The 17,176-nt window shown below is 48.9% G+C and overlaps 1 protein-coding gene across 1 annotated transcript in view; it reads right to left on the bottom strand.

Moving 5' to 3' along the window:
* Positions 1 to 16,659, bottom strand: part of PANX1 (pannexin 1) — a gene marked incomplete at both ends in the record, with an annotated part of 38,684 nt that extends 22,025 nt beyond the window's left edge. Inside the window, one exon of the mRNA XM_080817525.1 lies at positions 16,479 to 16,659. Coding sequence (XP_080673651.1) covers positions 16,479 to 16,659 — 181 coding nt within the window. The remainder of the gene's footprint in view (positions 1 to 16,478) is intronic.
* Between the last annotated feature and the right edge of the window lie 517 nt (positions 16,660 to 17,176).

Genomic DNA, 17,176 nt, shown 5'->3' with positions numbered 1-17,176 from the left:
GCTTAACTGACAGCCGCCCAGGCGCCCCCAAAACTCACATCTTAACTACTATCCCACAGTCTCTCAAAAATGAGCAACATATAACTGTCTGGCAGGATTGAGGCTCAGCAAGCACTGTGCTCGGAGGACTAGCACACAGGCGGTGTGGGTCTGTGGTGGCTTCATGCGGTAAAGGAGTGTGATTCAAAGTCCACCAGGAACCCTTCAAACCCAACAGTTAAGAAAGCAACTCAATTAACCAAGACCTTAACAGGCACCGCACCAAGGAGGATATGTAGATGGAAAATGAGTGTGTGGAAAGGGTCTCCACGTATGTCGCCGGAGACGTGCAAATCAAAACAGGGTACTGGTACCCGCCTATTATGATGGTGAAAATCTGGAACGCTGACAGTCCCAAATGTCGGCAGGAACATGGAGCAACAGGAAGGATCCTTCACTGTTACGGGGATGCAAAGACACCGGGGTCCTGGGAGGGCGATCTCTCACCAAACTAAACATACTGTTCCCACGCCATCCGGCGATGGTGCTCCTTCGCATTTGCCCAAAGGACTTGAAAACTCATGTTGATGCACGAACTGCACGTGGCTATTTACAGCAGCTTTGCTTACAATCGCCAAAACTCGGAGGCAACCAAGAAGTCCTTCAGCAGGGAAACAGAGAAACTGTGGTACACCGAGACAACAGGATAGCACTGAAAGGAAATGAGCCATCGAGCTACAAAAAGGCGTGGAAGAATCCCAAATGTGTACGACCACGTGAAAGAAGCCAATGGGAACACGCTGTATGGCTCCAACTCCATGAGACTGTGGAAAAGGCAAAAGTACAGACACAGGAAAACCAGCAGTGGTTGCCAGGGGTGTGGGGGTAGGGCTCGAATAAGCATAGCACAGAGGACTTTCTGGGTAGCGAAAACACTCTGCACGACACCATAATGATAGACACATGTCATTCACGGTTTTTTCCAAGCTCACAGAATACACGACCCTTGTGGGGGACGATGCTGATGAGGGGGAGGGCCAGGCGTGGGGGGGCGGGGGCTATCTAGCAGATCTCCTGACCTCCCGTCAGTTTCACTTTGAACCGGAAAACACTCTAAAAAAGTAAAGCCTTCGTTACAAAATGCAAGCATGTGTGCGTATCTGTGCACACCCAGGAGCTGTTAACCCTGGTCCGAACGACAGCAGGGGAAGGCAGGCATTCAGCACAGGGGCAGGTGGCATTTCCTTCTGTGGGCCCCCCTCTGGGGCCCAGGCCAGGCCCACCCAGAACTGCAGCTTTCACAGGCACACCCACCGCAGAAGGGGCTTCCTGCTGGCTGGATGGTGAGCGCCAATCACTGGCCACCCCTCCCCCCTAGGACCAGGCTCCCACAGCTGCTTGCGCCAACCCCTTCCTCCCCCACCAGGCCAGGCTTCCAAAGTGCCCACGAAGCCACTGCCCCCCACACCCCAACAGAGCCGCTGCCGGGAACCAGTTTGGGTCCTTCCCAGATGGGCTCCCGCATCCCAGGAGAGGCAGGCGAGCCCGTACATGATCACAGAGCACCTGGCAGTGACCCCCCAGTTAACTCTAATAAGCCATCTACCCAAAGTACCACGGCAGAGTCCAGGAGCCCTATAACCGTCCCCGTCCTTCCAGGGGCACAGAGACCATCGGTCCCCCAAGTTCCCTGCAGTTGCCCCTGACTAGCGTCTCTGCAAGGCCAGGCCATTCTCACGGTGCACCTGGAGTGAGGTTTTAAAATGCGTCCCAGATGACATCGCGTAGACCTAAAAGCCCTCTGACTGCTAAGAATGTTCTGGATGAACATGACAATCCAAACGCCGCAGGCACTCCCCGACCGGGCCACTGCCCACCTCTCACATGTGCACCCCTCACTCTTTCCCCTCCTTCCACAGGCTCCAGGAACCCGGACCCTGTCCTCTTCCCCCGAGAAACCACGTCTGCTCTTCCCCAAGAGGCTCTGCACAGGCTGAAGGACAACTCAGGCCTAAAGCCACCCCTAATGGCCCCCACTGGCTGAGGCTCCCCCCGACTCCCGGGGCACTGGTTCCAGAACACTTCTCACAGCCAGCAGCAGGCGGCAGTCCCTGGGAAGCCACCCCCCTACCCCCAGGCCGGGCCGCAAGCTGCCTGCCTTCTTCAGCCAGAGCTCCTGGTGCACTGGCTGGGCCGAAAGAGCACCAGAAGGATGAGAACTCGACTTCCTGGGGGCGAGAGGTGCAAAAGAGTCACGACCTTAAGATGGGGCATGACCCACAGCGCCCGAGTGGAAGGGCCTGGAGGGCATCTGGTAACTAATTTTAGTCCACCGTTCTCCCGTTACAAGGCTGACAGTGGGTCTCAGCCAGATGCCCTCCGGGCACACATGCTTCGCACAGGGGTTCCTTTCGAGGAAGCAGTAACGGCGTTCCTTCCCTTCACAAGGCACCATCTTCCCGCTTGGGAATTCACTGTGTGCGACAAAGGAAACCGAAAGCATAAAGGCTTAGGGAGACTTAAAAGGAAGGATGCCTTGCTGGGAAGAAGGATTTCAAGATCATCAGACTCTCCTTCCTCTAAGGGACACGGAGGGAAGGACAGGAGCCTCGTGAGCCACTCCTCTGGGGCTGAGCCTCCCGGGCCCGTCTCAGGAGCGCCTAAGCAGGAGGGCGAACTGGGGAGAAGCGCGCTCTCATCTCGGCTGTGCTGGTAGATGGCTCAACACAACATTGCAAAACACCTCCAGACTGCAGAAGCCTAACGTACCCCACCTGCGGCGCATCATTTCTGTTTTGCAAAGAAAACCTGGTCAAAGGAGAGGTGAGCCTCCCCGAACGAGGGAACAGAACTTTCTCTACTTTCTGAAACCCTAAGAACCTTACATGTGATCATCGAATGAGCAGCAGATGTTAACATTTAAAAGAAAGACTTTCGAAAAGACATCTTTACAGTTCCCAATAGATATTTGCTAGTTTTGCTCGTTGACCAAACTTAAGCAAACTTAAGAGAGGGAAATGTTTTTTGGGTTTTTTTGTTTTTGTTTTTTTAACTTTCCGCTTTAAACACATACAAAGAAATAGTTAAGATAGTCTGGGGATGGGGGAGATTTCATAAGGCAATGATAACCACCTGAGACGTCCCGGGCTCCCTAAGATCAGATACCCCCAAAAGCATGAGTAGGGAGGCTGGAAAGAATGAGCAGCCCCTAGAACAGTGCGAAGGGTTACAGCCAGAGCCCAGAACCACATCTTGTGAAATCTCGGTGCAAATAGGGAACTACAAACCAAAACAGTGAGATGCCGGTTTTTTTTGTTGTTGTTTTGTTTTGTTTTCTAAAGCTTTGCCACATTCTTGACATTTGTAAGGTTTCTCTCCGGTATGAATTCTGTGATGCTGAGTAAGGGTTGAGCTATGTTTAAAGGCCTTGCCTCATTCTTTTTTTTTTTTTTTTTAAAGATTTTGTTTATTTATTTATTTGACAGAAAGAGAGAGAGACCACAAGTAGGCAGAGAGTCAGGCAGAGATAGAGGGGGAAGCAGACTCCCTGCTGAGCAGAGAGCCCAATGCGGGGCTAGATACCAGGACCCTGAGATCATGACCTGAGCCGAAGGCAGCAGCTTAATCCACTGAGCCACCCAGGCGCCCCTGAGATGCCGTTTTAATGAGAAGAGCGAAGAGGAAACTCTGAAAACATCAAGTGTGAGTAAATCAGTGGGGCAGGCCAGCTCCCCTCCATTGCTGGTAGGAGCGTCAGGTGATATTCCGGGAGCGCCTGCAAGTACCTTTTACACTTTGTGCTCCTCTAACTTCCAATTCCACCCTCCCGTTTGACCCTGGAGCAACAGGTCTCCAAGTGTGGTCTGGAAACTGAGAGTCTCCCAGGAAGGTTGATGGTAAGCCTATTTTCACAATAACACTAGGTTTTATTTGCCTTTTTATTCTCATTCTCTTATGAGCTTATACAGTGGAGTTTCTAGAAGCTACTCACATGAGATATTACCACATGAATAAAAAGCAGATGTGAGAGTCAGACAGTAAGAAAATTTGGTACAAGTGGAAAACAACGCCACTCTTACAAAATCCTTGTCTTTGAAGTTGTTTTTAAAAATATGTATGTTGACATATATATGTTGACTTACCTTAAATTGTTTTTAAATCTTCTCAGTTTTAATTTTCAACATGAAAAAAACTGACAGATACAATCCACAAAGAAAACTTCTTCAAAATCTTTAACAGAATTTACAAGCGTGAAGTGGAAAGGGGTCACGAGACCAAAAAGTCTGAGAACCACTGATCTAGAGAAACACATTTTACATGAGGAAGCACATCCAAGGACACTCCCGAACCACTGCGTACAGTAGGAAAATGCAGAATGAACGTACCTGACCCCTAACAGAATGGTTAATTGAACTGGGGCATAGTCATACTGTGGAAAATTACTCCACGCCTAAAAAGAATGAGGCAGATCTACATGCACCAACACGAAAAGATCTCCAGGACACACTGCAGATAAATGCGCAAATTGCAAGCTAGTAATACACGGCATAATATTTTGTTAAAAATTTAATAATAATAAAATACAAATAAATTCCTGTTTTTCCACAGGAACCCAGAGTGGCCTAAAACACTAACAAACAGTAACGGTAGTTACCTCTGAGAAAGAGACCAAGGGTAGGTGTGTCCAAAAAAGGGCAGGGCTTTAATTTTCTTACTGCCTGAACTTGAACACAGACACACACACACAGAGACCTACAGACATGTGGCAAATTAGAATTTTGTATGGAGGAAGCTCCTTCCACTATCATACCAGCGGCAGGTGGTGGGACAGACTGGGGCTGGTTGGAGCAGGCCACAGCCTGTCTCACTGGCCATGACCTATCCCATCAGTGGAGGCACTGAGGCAAGGGACAGCCTATTTATCCTTCCTCCTGGAATATTCACCTCTTTCCAAACCAATTTCGAAGTTGTAATTCTTCTCAGAACCCATTCATAATCAGTTACAACTTCCTGTAATCACAAAGACAGTAGTAGTCATAGCAGTGATCAAAATACAGAGGGTTAAGTAGCCTTAATAACACCCCAAAATTTAGCAATGTACAGGTTCTCATAACTATCAAAAAGAAACATGTCCAGGGGTTGGGATAACCTGACAAGTTCCCAGTAGGGTTCCAATAAGGGACCCGTTGGTAATGATCCTCTTCCTATAATTCAGTAGCATTCTAAATATTCACTGTATTGTAAGGAATTTATCTGCAACAATCTGAGCTATGCAAGTGGGATACTTCAACTGTGAGCTATGCTTTCGTTTCTTTGCTCGTGGTTCTAGTATTCCCCGATTTTATTTATTTAATTTACCCAGGTATCTCCTTGTATCTAGAAACAAGCCAGGATGAAAGCAGTAACAGGATGGTGTGTTATTTTATGAGAATTAATAGACCACTGGAACAATACAGACAGCCCTGCCTGAAACAGGCTCAGTCACATAAGAGTTAATAATAAAAAACCCACCGTAGACCCATGGGTAAGTAACAGGTACCTCAGTAAAGAACAATGGAGACATTATCAGCTAAAGCCTTGATTTACACCATCAAAAGACCAAAGCAGACTAAAGAGGTAAATGTTAAAATCATCGAAGATAATTAAAAGAAAACTAAATGGATGTTTAACTGTCCTAAGGAGGCGCTAACACTGGTCTAATGATAACGGAATTGAAGAAATAAAAAAATGAAAAGATGGGACCGTTTTGACAACTTAAAATAACATCTGCCCATCAAAACTAACCACAGCCACAATTCAAAGGTAACTGACAACTGGAAAGGAAGGTATCTGCCATAAAGGACGGTCCCCAAGTATGTGAAACTATGTTAGCTCTTAATTAATAAAATCTACTGAGAAACCAACAACCCCTTTGAAAGACAAGCAAAAGACATGAACAATTCAGAGAATTAATCAAATGGTAAAAGTACATATAGAAAAACGTCCAGCACCGTAACCGAATAAATGTGACCTGAAATGATGGTGGAACTTTATCCATCTACTAAACTGTTAAGGACAGTCACCACCTGCTGTGGACAGAAGGGAGATGGGCTCTCTCCCTGCTGGTGGAAGTGATGGGGATGATCCTTCTGGAGGGCAGCCTGCTACACCAGAGTCCTGAAAATGTGCACTCTGGCCTCATAATTAGACTTACATGATTTGCTAAAATACTGAAATCTCCGTAGGAAAGAGGGCTCTGTTCAGGTGTATTCCCCACAGTGCTATTTATATCAGCGAAAACACTGTGAAAGGGCTAGACTTTGATACTCAGATTCAATGCTCAATTTTGTAGACAACAAAAAGCAAGTTTAAGAATGTGGTAAGATTAGGGGCGGGAGATGCCTGGGTGGCTCAGTCGGTTGGGCGTCTGCCTTCGGCTCAGTCATGATCCCAGGGTGCTGGGATCGAGCACCACATTGGGCTCCCTGCCCACAGGGAGGCTGCTCTCCTTCTCCAACTTGCTTGTGCTCTCTCTCACTATCTCTAATAAGAATAAATAAAATCTTAAAAAAAAAAAAGAATATGGTAAGATGGCTCTGATTTAGTGTTTGATTTTTGTAAGAAGTAGAAGCTGTCAGCTATGTATATATAAAAAGCCTCAGGGGGAAATACACCAAGGTGTAACAGTGGCTATCTCTAGTGGTGGGATTACTGCTGTTTTCTCTTCTGTATCTTCCATGTTTTCCACACGAAGCCCTGTCTTTATCATCAGATTAAAAAAACACAAATTCAGAGAAAAAGGAGCACAAGCTTTAGAGAAGATGAATAAATACATGAGAATGAAAACCCCTTTCCCCAACATACACCTGTACCCTGCAGAGAGCCAGGCTGGCCTCAGTACTCTACAGGCTCGGTCTAGGTCCCTCCCCGCAAACCCCCACCCTGCCACGCCACCTCCATCCCCACACTGCCTGCCTTGCTCTGCCACGGCGTAGTGGGCGTGACACTCCCAAACTGCCTCCCCTTTCCACTCTGGACCAACTCACTGCCTGAGTTAAGCATTTGAGCAAAAAGCAACCCAAGGAAGCAACTGGCAGAGAAAGAGGGGCTTCTGTGGGTTTTTAAAAGGCTATTGCTAATCCAAACTTGGAATCTGCAAATGTTCCAAGATGTACTTTCAGTTTTTGCTAGTGGTGGAAATTCCATCTATTAGGAAAGAACAGACTTTCTCCCAGTTTCATTTTCTTTTCTTCTTTTTTTCTTGGGGCATGGGTGGGGAGACACAGGAAGGAGGGAAATCATCAAACAGGGCTCTTCTATTTACTAGGTCTCTTCAAGTCAGGGGACAGGGTGCGCTGAAACCAAAGACAGAAAGAACGCCTTCCCGTCAACCGCACACGGGGGTTCCTTTTTTTCCACCTTCTCGCCCACTTGTTATTTTTTTGTTTCTCTGATTTTAGCCATTGTGGCAGGTACAAGGTAATGCCTCATCATGGTTTTTATTTGCCCTTCCCCAATGCTGAGTGATGCTGAGCATGTTTTCATGTGTCTGTTGGCCACATGGATGTCTTCTTTGAAGAAATGTCAGTTCATGTCTTCTGCCCATTTTTAATCAGACTGTTCTTTTTGAGGGGTGTTGAGTTGTATAAATTCTTCATGTATTTTGGATATGAACCTCTTAACAGATATATCATTTGCAAACATCTTCTCCCATTCAGCACGTTGCCTTTTTGTTTTGTTGATGGTTTCCTTGTCTGTGCAAAAGCTTCTTATTTTGATGTATACCCAATAGTTTATTCTTGCTTTTATTTCCCTTGCCTTAGGAGACATACCCAGAAAAATGTTGCTATGGCTGATGTCAAAGAAATCACCGCCTATGTTCTGTTCAACGAGTTTTATTATTTCAGGTCTCCCATTTAGGTCTTTAATCCATTTTGAGCTTATTTTTGTGGATGGTGTAAGAAATTGGTTCACTTTTACTCTTTTGCACATAGCTGTCCAGTTTTCCCAGCACCATTTATTGAAGACCCTGTATTTTCCCCATTGTAAAACTGACACAGTCACTATGGGAAACAGTATGGAGGGTCCTCCAAAAACTAAAAATATAAGTGTCATATGATCCAATAATTCCACTGGATATCTGCCCAAAGAAAACAAAAACACTAATTTGAAAAGATATACGTACCCCTATGTTTACTGCAGCATCATTTACAATAGCTAAGTTATGGAAGCAACCCATGTGTTCACCAATAGATGAATGGATAAAAATGCATGTGCGTGCACGTGCACACACACACACACACACACACACACACACACACACACAGGAATATTACGCAGCCATAAGAAAGGAAGAGCTCTTGCCCCTTATGACAACATAGATGGACCTGGAGGGTATTATGCTAAGTGAAATAAGTCAGACCAAGAAAGACAAATGCCATATGACTTCACTCAGATGTGAAATCTAAACAACAAATAAACAAACAAATAAAAAGCAGAACACACCTATAAATACAGAAAACAAACAGACTGTTGCCAGAGAGAAGGGGGTTGGGGGGAGTGGCAAAATGGGTGAAGGGAATGGGAGAGAGGGTTCCAGTAATGGTATGAATAAGTCACGGGAAGAGAAGGTACAACATAGGGAATACAATCAATGATATGTTATTGCAAATCACTATGTTGTACACCTGAAACTAACATAACACTGTATGTCAATTCTACTCAAATAAAAAAAGAAAAAAAGAAAAAGAAAAAGAAACAGACCAAATGCTGCTTGGGTAAGTTCTAGTTATTTTATTTTCTTTATTTTATCTTTTTAAAGATTTTATTTATTTATTTGACAGAGAGAAAGACAGCATGTGCACAAGCAAGGGGAATAGCAGGCAGAGGGAGAGGGAGAAGCAGGCTCCCCGACAGACAGAGAGCCCCATGTGGCGCTCGATCCTAGGACCCTCGGATCACGACCTGAGGCGAAGGCAGACGCTTAACCCACTGAGCCACCCAGAGCCCCAAGTTCTAGATATTTTAAAAATTGGTCTCATCATTACTAAATGTTTGCTTATCTTCTCTCAACTCATATTCCTTGCTCTATTATTGTTATTCTAATCAGTTCCGATGACACTATAGAGGGTTTCCAAATATTTTTGACAATTTTTTTGACAAATTTTTTTAAAGATTTTATTTATTTATTTGACATGGAGAGAGAGATCACAAGTAGGTGGAAAGGCAGGCAGAGAGAGGAGGAAGCAGGCTCCCCACTGAGCAGAGAACCCAACTCGGAACTCAATCCCAGGACCCTGGGATCATGACCTGAGCCGAAAGCAGAGGCTTTAACCCACTGAGCCACCCAGGTGCTCCCGATTTTTGACAATTTTTTTTAAGACTAATTCTTTGAAGATCCATAAAATTCCATCTTGCAGACAATATAGTAATTGACACTCAGGACCAGTCCTACCACATGGCTGATCATCCGCTCATTCACACACTGTTGAATGTCTACTATGTATCAAGTTTTATGTTGGAAACTAGGGACAGAGCAGTCAACCAGCCAAAGGACAGATGGTTCCTGCCCTCAATGAACTTACAGTGTGGTGGGGAGACAGTAACTGCAACTTACGGTTAAGTGCTTAGAAGGAACCCTACAGTGTGTTATGAGACTACTGGAGTCCAATAAATGTTGCAATTTTCTTCTGGGAAGAGGCTCATCCTTAAAACTGAAAGCATATCACAGTGCCTCTCCCAATCTTCTGACAGAGTAACATCCAGAGGGAGTTAGCGGTGGAGGCATACAAGGTGGCTTTTTTTTTTTTTTTTGGTACTTACTTCCAATAATAACTCAGGAATCCAAAACTATCCTGGAAAATGATTTCATCCTAGAAGCTGATACTGGTCTCTTCTTCCCTTTCAATGTTGAGAGGAGGGAAGTATTTACAAAGACTTATGTACAAACAAGGCTTGTGTGTAACAGCAGAAAGCCGGAAAGAACCTAAATGGGCCTCACTGAGAGAGTGCTTCGATGAATTATGGCGAGAACATTCTACGCTCTTCAAGAACATGGATGGAGCCAGAGAAGGACAAATACCCTACGATCTCACTCATATGTGGAATTTAAGAAACAAAGACACAAGGAGACAAACAAACAAAGAAGACACTCTTAAATACAGAGGACACACTGGCGGCTGCCAGAGGTGGGGTGGGTGAGGGGACAGGCGAGGGGGTGAGTAACGGATGCAAGTGCCGAATCCTTACAGTGTTCACCTGAGACTAACACACCACTGTAAGTTAATCACATTTCAGTTAGAAAAACAGCCAGTAATGCCCATGTCCTGACATGGAAGGCTCTCCAAAACACCCCAAGTGGGAAAAAGCAAACCATTAGGTTTGACTCAATTTGTTTTCTAAAAGAACATGTACACACGGCATACTAACGAGCGAGACGGAACGTTAAGGCTGTACCAAGCATCCACGGTGGTTACCTCTGGCACAGGATGAAGGCGGCTTAGGCATCATTTATCATGAGAATGTATTTAGGTACTATCTGTACAATAAAAATACCAGGGTAAAAAAGAAAAAAAAAAAAAACCTCACAAAAATTAACCCAGAAAAACCGTACCCATCAGTAGCCTCTCCCAAGTGCAGGAAACACAAGGGGACTGTAAGCTGAGAGGACTGGAAGCAGCTGCAGTTGTCACCTGTCCTTTGGCTTCGAGGGGGGAGGGAGAGGAAGACTGGCTGATCCTACCCTGTAAAACTAACTGTGGAGCCAAGAACTGTGGGTGCTTGCCAGGGGGGTGGGGGGCTGCAGGGAGCAAAGGCTCCCAGGGCAAGACAAAACACCCTTTCCCAGGGGTCTGCCGGCTGTGCCACTGCTCGTTCCGTCCAGCCACACTGGCTCCGGGTAAGAAGCATCCTGGCAGAAGACAAGGGCTCTCCTCTCCCAGGGCCTCCTGACATGCCAGGTCAGGCCAGCGGAGAAGCAAAGCCGTCCCTCAGGAGGAAACCGTCAGCATCAGGCCCTGAACAGTCCTGAGCCAAGGGCACGGCAGACCCTGCCAAAGACTCCGAGAACATGAATCCCACTCATGTTGAAAGGCAGCACACTTAGGGCATCTGTTTCTTCAATAGTTTGGATAAATCCGCTTAAAGTCTTGGAGCTTAAAGGCCATGCAGTCTACCCATGCTGGTATTCTCCTTTTGTTTGTTTGTATTTTAAGTAGGCTTCACTCCCAGCGTGGAGCCCAATGCGGGGTTCAAACTCACAACCGTGAGATCGAGAGCCGAGCTTCACTGACTGAGCCACCGAGGCGCCCCTATTTATGCTTGTTTTCTAAACAGAGTTGCCACCCACCTATCTCCTCACCTCTCCCTGGGGGCAGGTATATTCGAATGAGGGTCCTTCCGTGGCACAGAACTTTGTCCCCCTCCCACGCTGGCGACACACATGTGTTCTCTAAGCCACAGGGAATGACAGTCACCGACCTACATAGTGGAGCCTTCAGCACTACAAACACAGCTCCCTCCTAGCCACAAAACATTGCAAAAGGGAATCTGAAGTACTTGGAATACAAGCTACTCCTGTAAGTCTAGTGGGGCAGCCTGGCTCCCTCCCATGATGACTGGTATCCGAGAATGCTATTATTGGGAGGAGATGGCAGGAAGGAATCCATGGCTGGACATGACTCGTGTTCTTAAATGACACGGGTAGCCCAGCGACTGGGAAGTGTCCCTCTCCATACCAGGAACCCCTGCCTCTTGCTGGTGAATTCCAGGCACTGGGTGGGACATGGCAACCTTAGCATCTGGACGTGGCTTCCCATCTTCCATGCTTCCCCTTGCCCGCAACGGCCCTGCTCCCTCTGAGCCCAGCCACAGTCCAGGGGATGACTCCAGAGAGTCCTTAATGGGCTCCAGCATATCCTTTGCTATATTTTTATTGAGCACTTGTTGTGGACAAGACATGAGGCAAGGCGAGGGGTGAGCAAAAGGGAGGGCTGGTAAAACAGAGCGTCAGTTCCCCCTTCTCTGGCTCCCATCCCAGTCTTGCCAGTCCAGTCATGAGGACACCAAAACTTCCGGTGTGTACCAGCTAATGCAAAATTTGCTTGGTTTTTTTCTCCATACCCAACTTGCCCACTGGGGAGCTGGGGCTGGAGTGTTTGAGGTGAGCCGAGCAGAAGTATCAGGCCTCACCAGACCAGACCATATTTTAATTCTTACATCATTTCAACGGTCAGGAGCTCATGCTCCAAAAGCCTTCCAAATGCGCCCAGCAGCAACTCAGGGCTTAGAAAAGTCCCCTTAGTGACTTCTTCCAGAATGTTTCTGCTTGTAATTCTCCCCAACTCAGGGCAGTCAGGATCAACAAGCAGTCCCAGCCCCAGGCTGCTGCAAAGGCTACCAGAGTTCCTTTGAACTTGACCACGGGCACCACACCCTCTCTGGTCTCCTGCACCTCATTATTTCTACGATGACCCACAACCTGCCAGCAGACAGCAAGGCAGAGCCCCTTTTGCTCCCCAGCCCTGCAGCAATCCTCCCCAGTGCTGGCAGCCCCACACCAGCGTCCACCATGCCGGGCTGTATCTGCTGCTGTGGGGGGGTGGGGGGGTGGGGGAGTGGGGCGCAAAATCTCTGTGGCATGGGCTCTGCCTGCAGCCCCCCATCCCCCCATGCCAGCACCCAGGAGGGCCTAAATAACGGTCCTTCACTGCCCCACCTGTGAGTCTCTATGGCCTGGGCAGGGTCTGTCCCTCTTTTCTGAGAGAAGCCCAGTGGGCTGAACTAGTGAGAAAATGGGCCAAAGACCAAGGAGAAGCCTTTAATATAAACCCCAGTCGGTTTTATCATGAGGTCTCTCTCCAATCTTCCACACTCTGCTTCTGTACACATGTACTTTTTTAATTCCAAAAAGTCTGTGCAAATTTTCAGATTTGGTAGAACCCTTTCTTTAAAAGAAAATGTTTCCTTAAAGTAAAAATTGTCACCCATTTACGACTTGGATCCTATTTTATAGAGTACTAGTTCATGGAAAGTTTAGTTTTCAGAAACTGGAAAACAAAAAGTTATTTTAGGCTTAAGAGGATATCATATCACAATCAACACATTTTGATGTATACCAGCATACCAATGTCAGACGAAGAGAGGAAAATTGGTATCTGTAGCCACTACAGGTGATTTTCACATTTTGTATACACATGCCCACAGTGACAGGAAAGCAGTGAGATTTACTGCACCCTCTTCCCTAGCAGCACCTCTGGACCTGACTGACCTGACTCCCCCTTTTTCCTTTCCCCACGTGACCATGCCTGCTCCTAAAGCCCCACAGCCACATGGCACCCCATGCCCTGCTGTTTCGGCTCACACTGCAACCTATACCTGAAACCCTTCTTCAGAGTTTCCTTCGAACTCTTCCCCTGCTTGTGACTGTTACCCCGAGTCAGAAGCCACCCCTTCCTCTGCTTTCCACGGCACCCTCTGACACTGCCCAGTGCACACCTCTGACACTGCCCAGATGCCATGAGTCCTGCAAGAGGAGGTTATGACTATCTTTTCTGCTCAACCATCTTCCAAGGGGCAGGTTCTCTGTCCTATAATGGTCTGACGTCCACTGCCAAGAACAGCCATCGTGCACACCAGGCTCAACAAACGTCGATGATGCCAAAACCTACCACCTCTCGTTCACTTGACAAGCCTTACAGAAAGGCTTCCACGTGCCGTACAAGACACCAGCTTCTAGGGAGCAACAGAATACAGAGTAACTCATAAGCAAGGGAGCCACGCAAACAAGTTATAACGCAACGTGCAAAGTGCAACCTGGAAAGAATATTTCAGGCACCAGCAAGGTGGGGAGGACTTCTCATGAGGGAGGAGGAAGGCAGGTTTTAAGTGTGCAGGCCTGTCTCACACGTGCTCGGGGCCAGCGCTCCTGACTGAAGTGGTGGGGGTCAGCTCCATCGAATCACTCCCCTCTCTCTTTGTTGTTACTGTTCTCCTTAATCGCCGCTGCTTATTCTTGCTTTCACCCAAAAGCTGACACCGCACAAAGTTCAATGCTGCCTGACATGACTCCATGCATGAATTTATGTACCTCTCTTCTCCTCCCTACTCTCTCTCTTTCTGGCACTATCTAATAAGCACTCCACCTAATAGGTGTTCCCCAGTGCAGCTGGGATCCCCCGTGCCTGCCCTCCCTGCGGAAGCCCGTGAGAATAAGGGGAGTCTGCTCCACAGCATCACCCAAGTCCCCGCCAACCCTCAGCGGCTGGGCGCTCAGAGCCTGACACTGTCTTGTCACTGAACCACGTGCTGTTGGACATCACCGGTCAGCGCGTCTGTCCTAGCCCCCAGATGGGGGGTAAACTCTTATAGGGCGGGAAGAATACCATGCCTGGACCTCCTCTCGTGTCCCACTCAACACACAGCAGTGCTCTGCACCTAGCATAAGCTCAGATTGCTGCTGGATAAACCGACTCCCAATCCCAACCAAATGCCCCTCCAGCAGCCCATCAACTTGAACGTCTCGAGAGGGCTTCTGCCTCCGGAATGCCCCTACTATGCGGGTAGACGTTAAGCTTGATCACTGAAGGTAACCAACTCTATCCTCCTGGCATCAGAGGCCCAAGACCGCTGCCTCTCCATGATGGGGACCGTGCCTCATTTGCTCCTGGGCCCTCAGTGCCTAGCACAGGCTCCAGCCCACATCTGGTCTTCAAAGAACATCTGCAGGAGAGACTATCTCCAGGACCCCAGCTACTTGGTGGTTTTCCTTTCTACCAGAAGTCCCAACTCCTTGCCAGCTGGAAGGCAAAACTACATGACTCTGCCTGCCCAAAGACAAAAAAAAAAAAACCCTGATCACTTGTTTTCCACAAGGAATTTGGCAACTTCCTGCCAAGTCGAACAATTTAGTGCTGTAGATCACAAAATCAAGCTCACCATAAGCCGTTTCTAACCAACTCCTTCCGCAACTTCAGAAGTCCCATCAAAATACCACCATTCTCCAGGCGCTTGGGTGGCTCAGGCCTCAGGCTCTTGATTTCAGCTCGGGTGGTGATCTCAGGGTCATGAGATGGAGCCCTGTGTCAGGCTCCGCGCTCAGTGGGGAGCCCACTGGAGAGTCTCTCTTCTTCTCCCTCTGCTTCTCCCCACTGTAGGCACCAACATTTTCCAGTCACTCAGGTCTGCAGCCTTTCCAACAACTCTGGTCAATATCTGCCCTTCTTGACCTATTAAAAGCTAGGTACCCAAGGGCCGCTTACTGTTCCTTGATCTCTTAGAAATCATCCTCTCCCACCCTTCCCCTTCAAATCTTGGCCCCCACATATGCATAAGACCTCATTTAATGCCCCATCATCTGGCATCTGGCCTCCCTAGTTCCACTTCCCTCCTTGCCCCTAGACCCTACATGTTACCATCAGGTTTATTAAGCACTGCTTTCAACAGGTCCATCCTCCGCTCAAACGATAACTTCGCGCTTTGAAAATCATCAAGTCTGTACTCCTCTGTTCTAACAGGCTGGACCCGTATTCATGCTCCTATTCCAAGAACGGTGACTAACTCTCCTGCCTCAGCAGGGACGGTCACTGTCTCTCTCCTTCCAGGAACACGTAACATTCTGTGAAATCTCAAAATCTTAGCAAAGGTCTCACCTCTGTTCATCCAAATCCCACCCGTGCTCCAGGGCTCAGGACCAGCACAACTTCTCATAGAAGCTTTCCCCAAGGTCCATTGCCACACACCTCTCTTCTCTTCTACTGAACAGGCTATAGCTGTCCCATTGACTCAAAAGCATCCTCTCCTGTGTTGTAAGTCAGAACAGCTGATGAGAAAGACCAGTCTTATTAGCCATGTGATCCTGCCCCAAACACTTTCGCAGCTCGGAAGTGTTATTATGAGTAAACGATAGTCTACATGATGGGGACTTGCTCATCCCACATTCGTAACAACGCCGTCCGGGTGGAGGATTGTGGTATCCCTCTAATACCTGCCAGGTGCAGTCATTTCCCAGCACTCATGACCCTGCAGAGCTGAAGTCTCAATCAGTACCAACTCAATGTGAGGTAATGAAGGGAGAACACACATTTCATGGAGTACTTTTCTTCACATTCACCATTCAGCCACTCAGGAACTTCTCTGCTCCAAAATTTGAGGTAATTACACAAACGCAGGGGTGAGAGGGAAGGGAATAGGAGAGCGTTGCTTTCAACAAATCTGATGGCAAGGGCGCTGGTCCTAAGGGCCGGACATGAACGCTAAGCCACACTCAGGATCAGTGGGGAAGCAAGCATAAGAACTGAGCAGTAGGGATGCAAACAGGATCCACAGGGGTATAAAATGAACCACGTGGGCAAAGAATACACATAAAGCTGGGGCTCCCTTTCTTCCCAACGTTCACGCCCATCGCAGCCTGAGAGGGCTTCCAGGGGCGCGCGGTAAAATCTCTTCCCACCAGACCTGGGCTCCTCGCATAACGCCCAATCGCGCCGGCCGGCCCCACCCCGCCCCTCCGGCACCGGCCTTACCGATCGAGATTTCCTGCGCGAAGGCCAGCGAGATGAGCAGCAGGGGCAGACCCACGGCGATGCACGTGACCATCTTATCCACTGCCAGCTCCAGCCGCAGCCCCTTGAACTTGGGCTCCGAGGGCTCCTTCAGCAAGAAGTCCGAGAACACGTACTCGGTGGCCAGGTGGGCGATAGCCATGGCTGCGGCGCGCCGGGGTCAGCCCGACAGGCTCTGGAGGGCCGGCCCGGGTACCGCGCCTTCGCCGTCACCTGCCGCGCCCGCGGCTTTCGCTTTCCCTTTCCCGGCTCCCCGGTTGCTCACACATCCCCTCCCCGATCCCCAGCCTTTGTGTGTCGGGGCTCCCGGCTCCCGACGAGCCACAGCACCGCCGCCGCAGCTCCCGCCGTGCGCCCGGGCGCAGGAGCTCTCGCGCTCGCTCGTCCGCCGCCGTCCCACCCCCGCGCGCTCGCCCAGTACGGGTTCCCCGGCTGCGCGCGCCGCTCGCCGCCTCGCCGGCGTCCGCAGGCGCGAGAGGCAGCGGCTCCGGCGACCCCTCCGCCCCGCCCCAGGGCCCGAAGCCGGCCCCCCTCCCGCCCCCGGCCCGCCCGCGCTCCGCTCGCCCCGCCGCGCTCTTCCGGGACCCTGGGCGAGCCCGAGAGCCCGGGCGCGTGGAGTTGCCGGAAACCGCGGTGACGCGGGCGGGGTGGGCGCCGCC

The sequence above is a fragment of the Martes martes genome (assembly GCF_963455335.1).
Source record: "Martes martes genome assembly, chromosome: 10".
Classification (NCBI taxonomy): domain Eukaryota; kingdom Metazoa; phylum Chordata; class Mammalia; order Carnivora; family Mustelidae; genus Martes; species Martes martes.
This window is presented reverse-complemented; position numbering and strand designations above follow the sequence as displayed.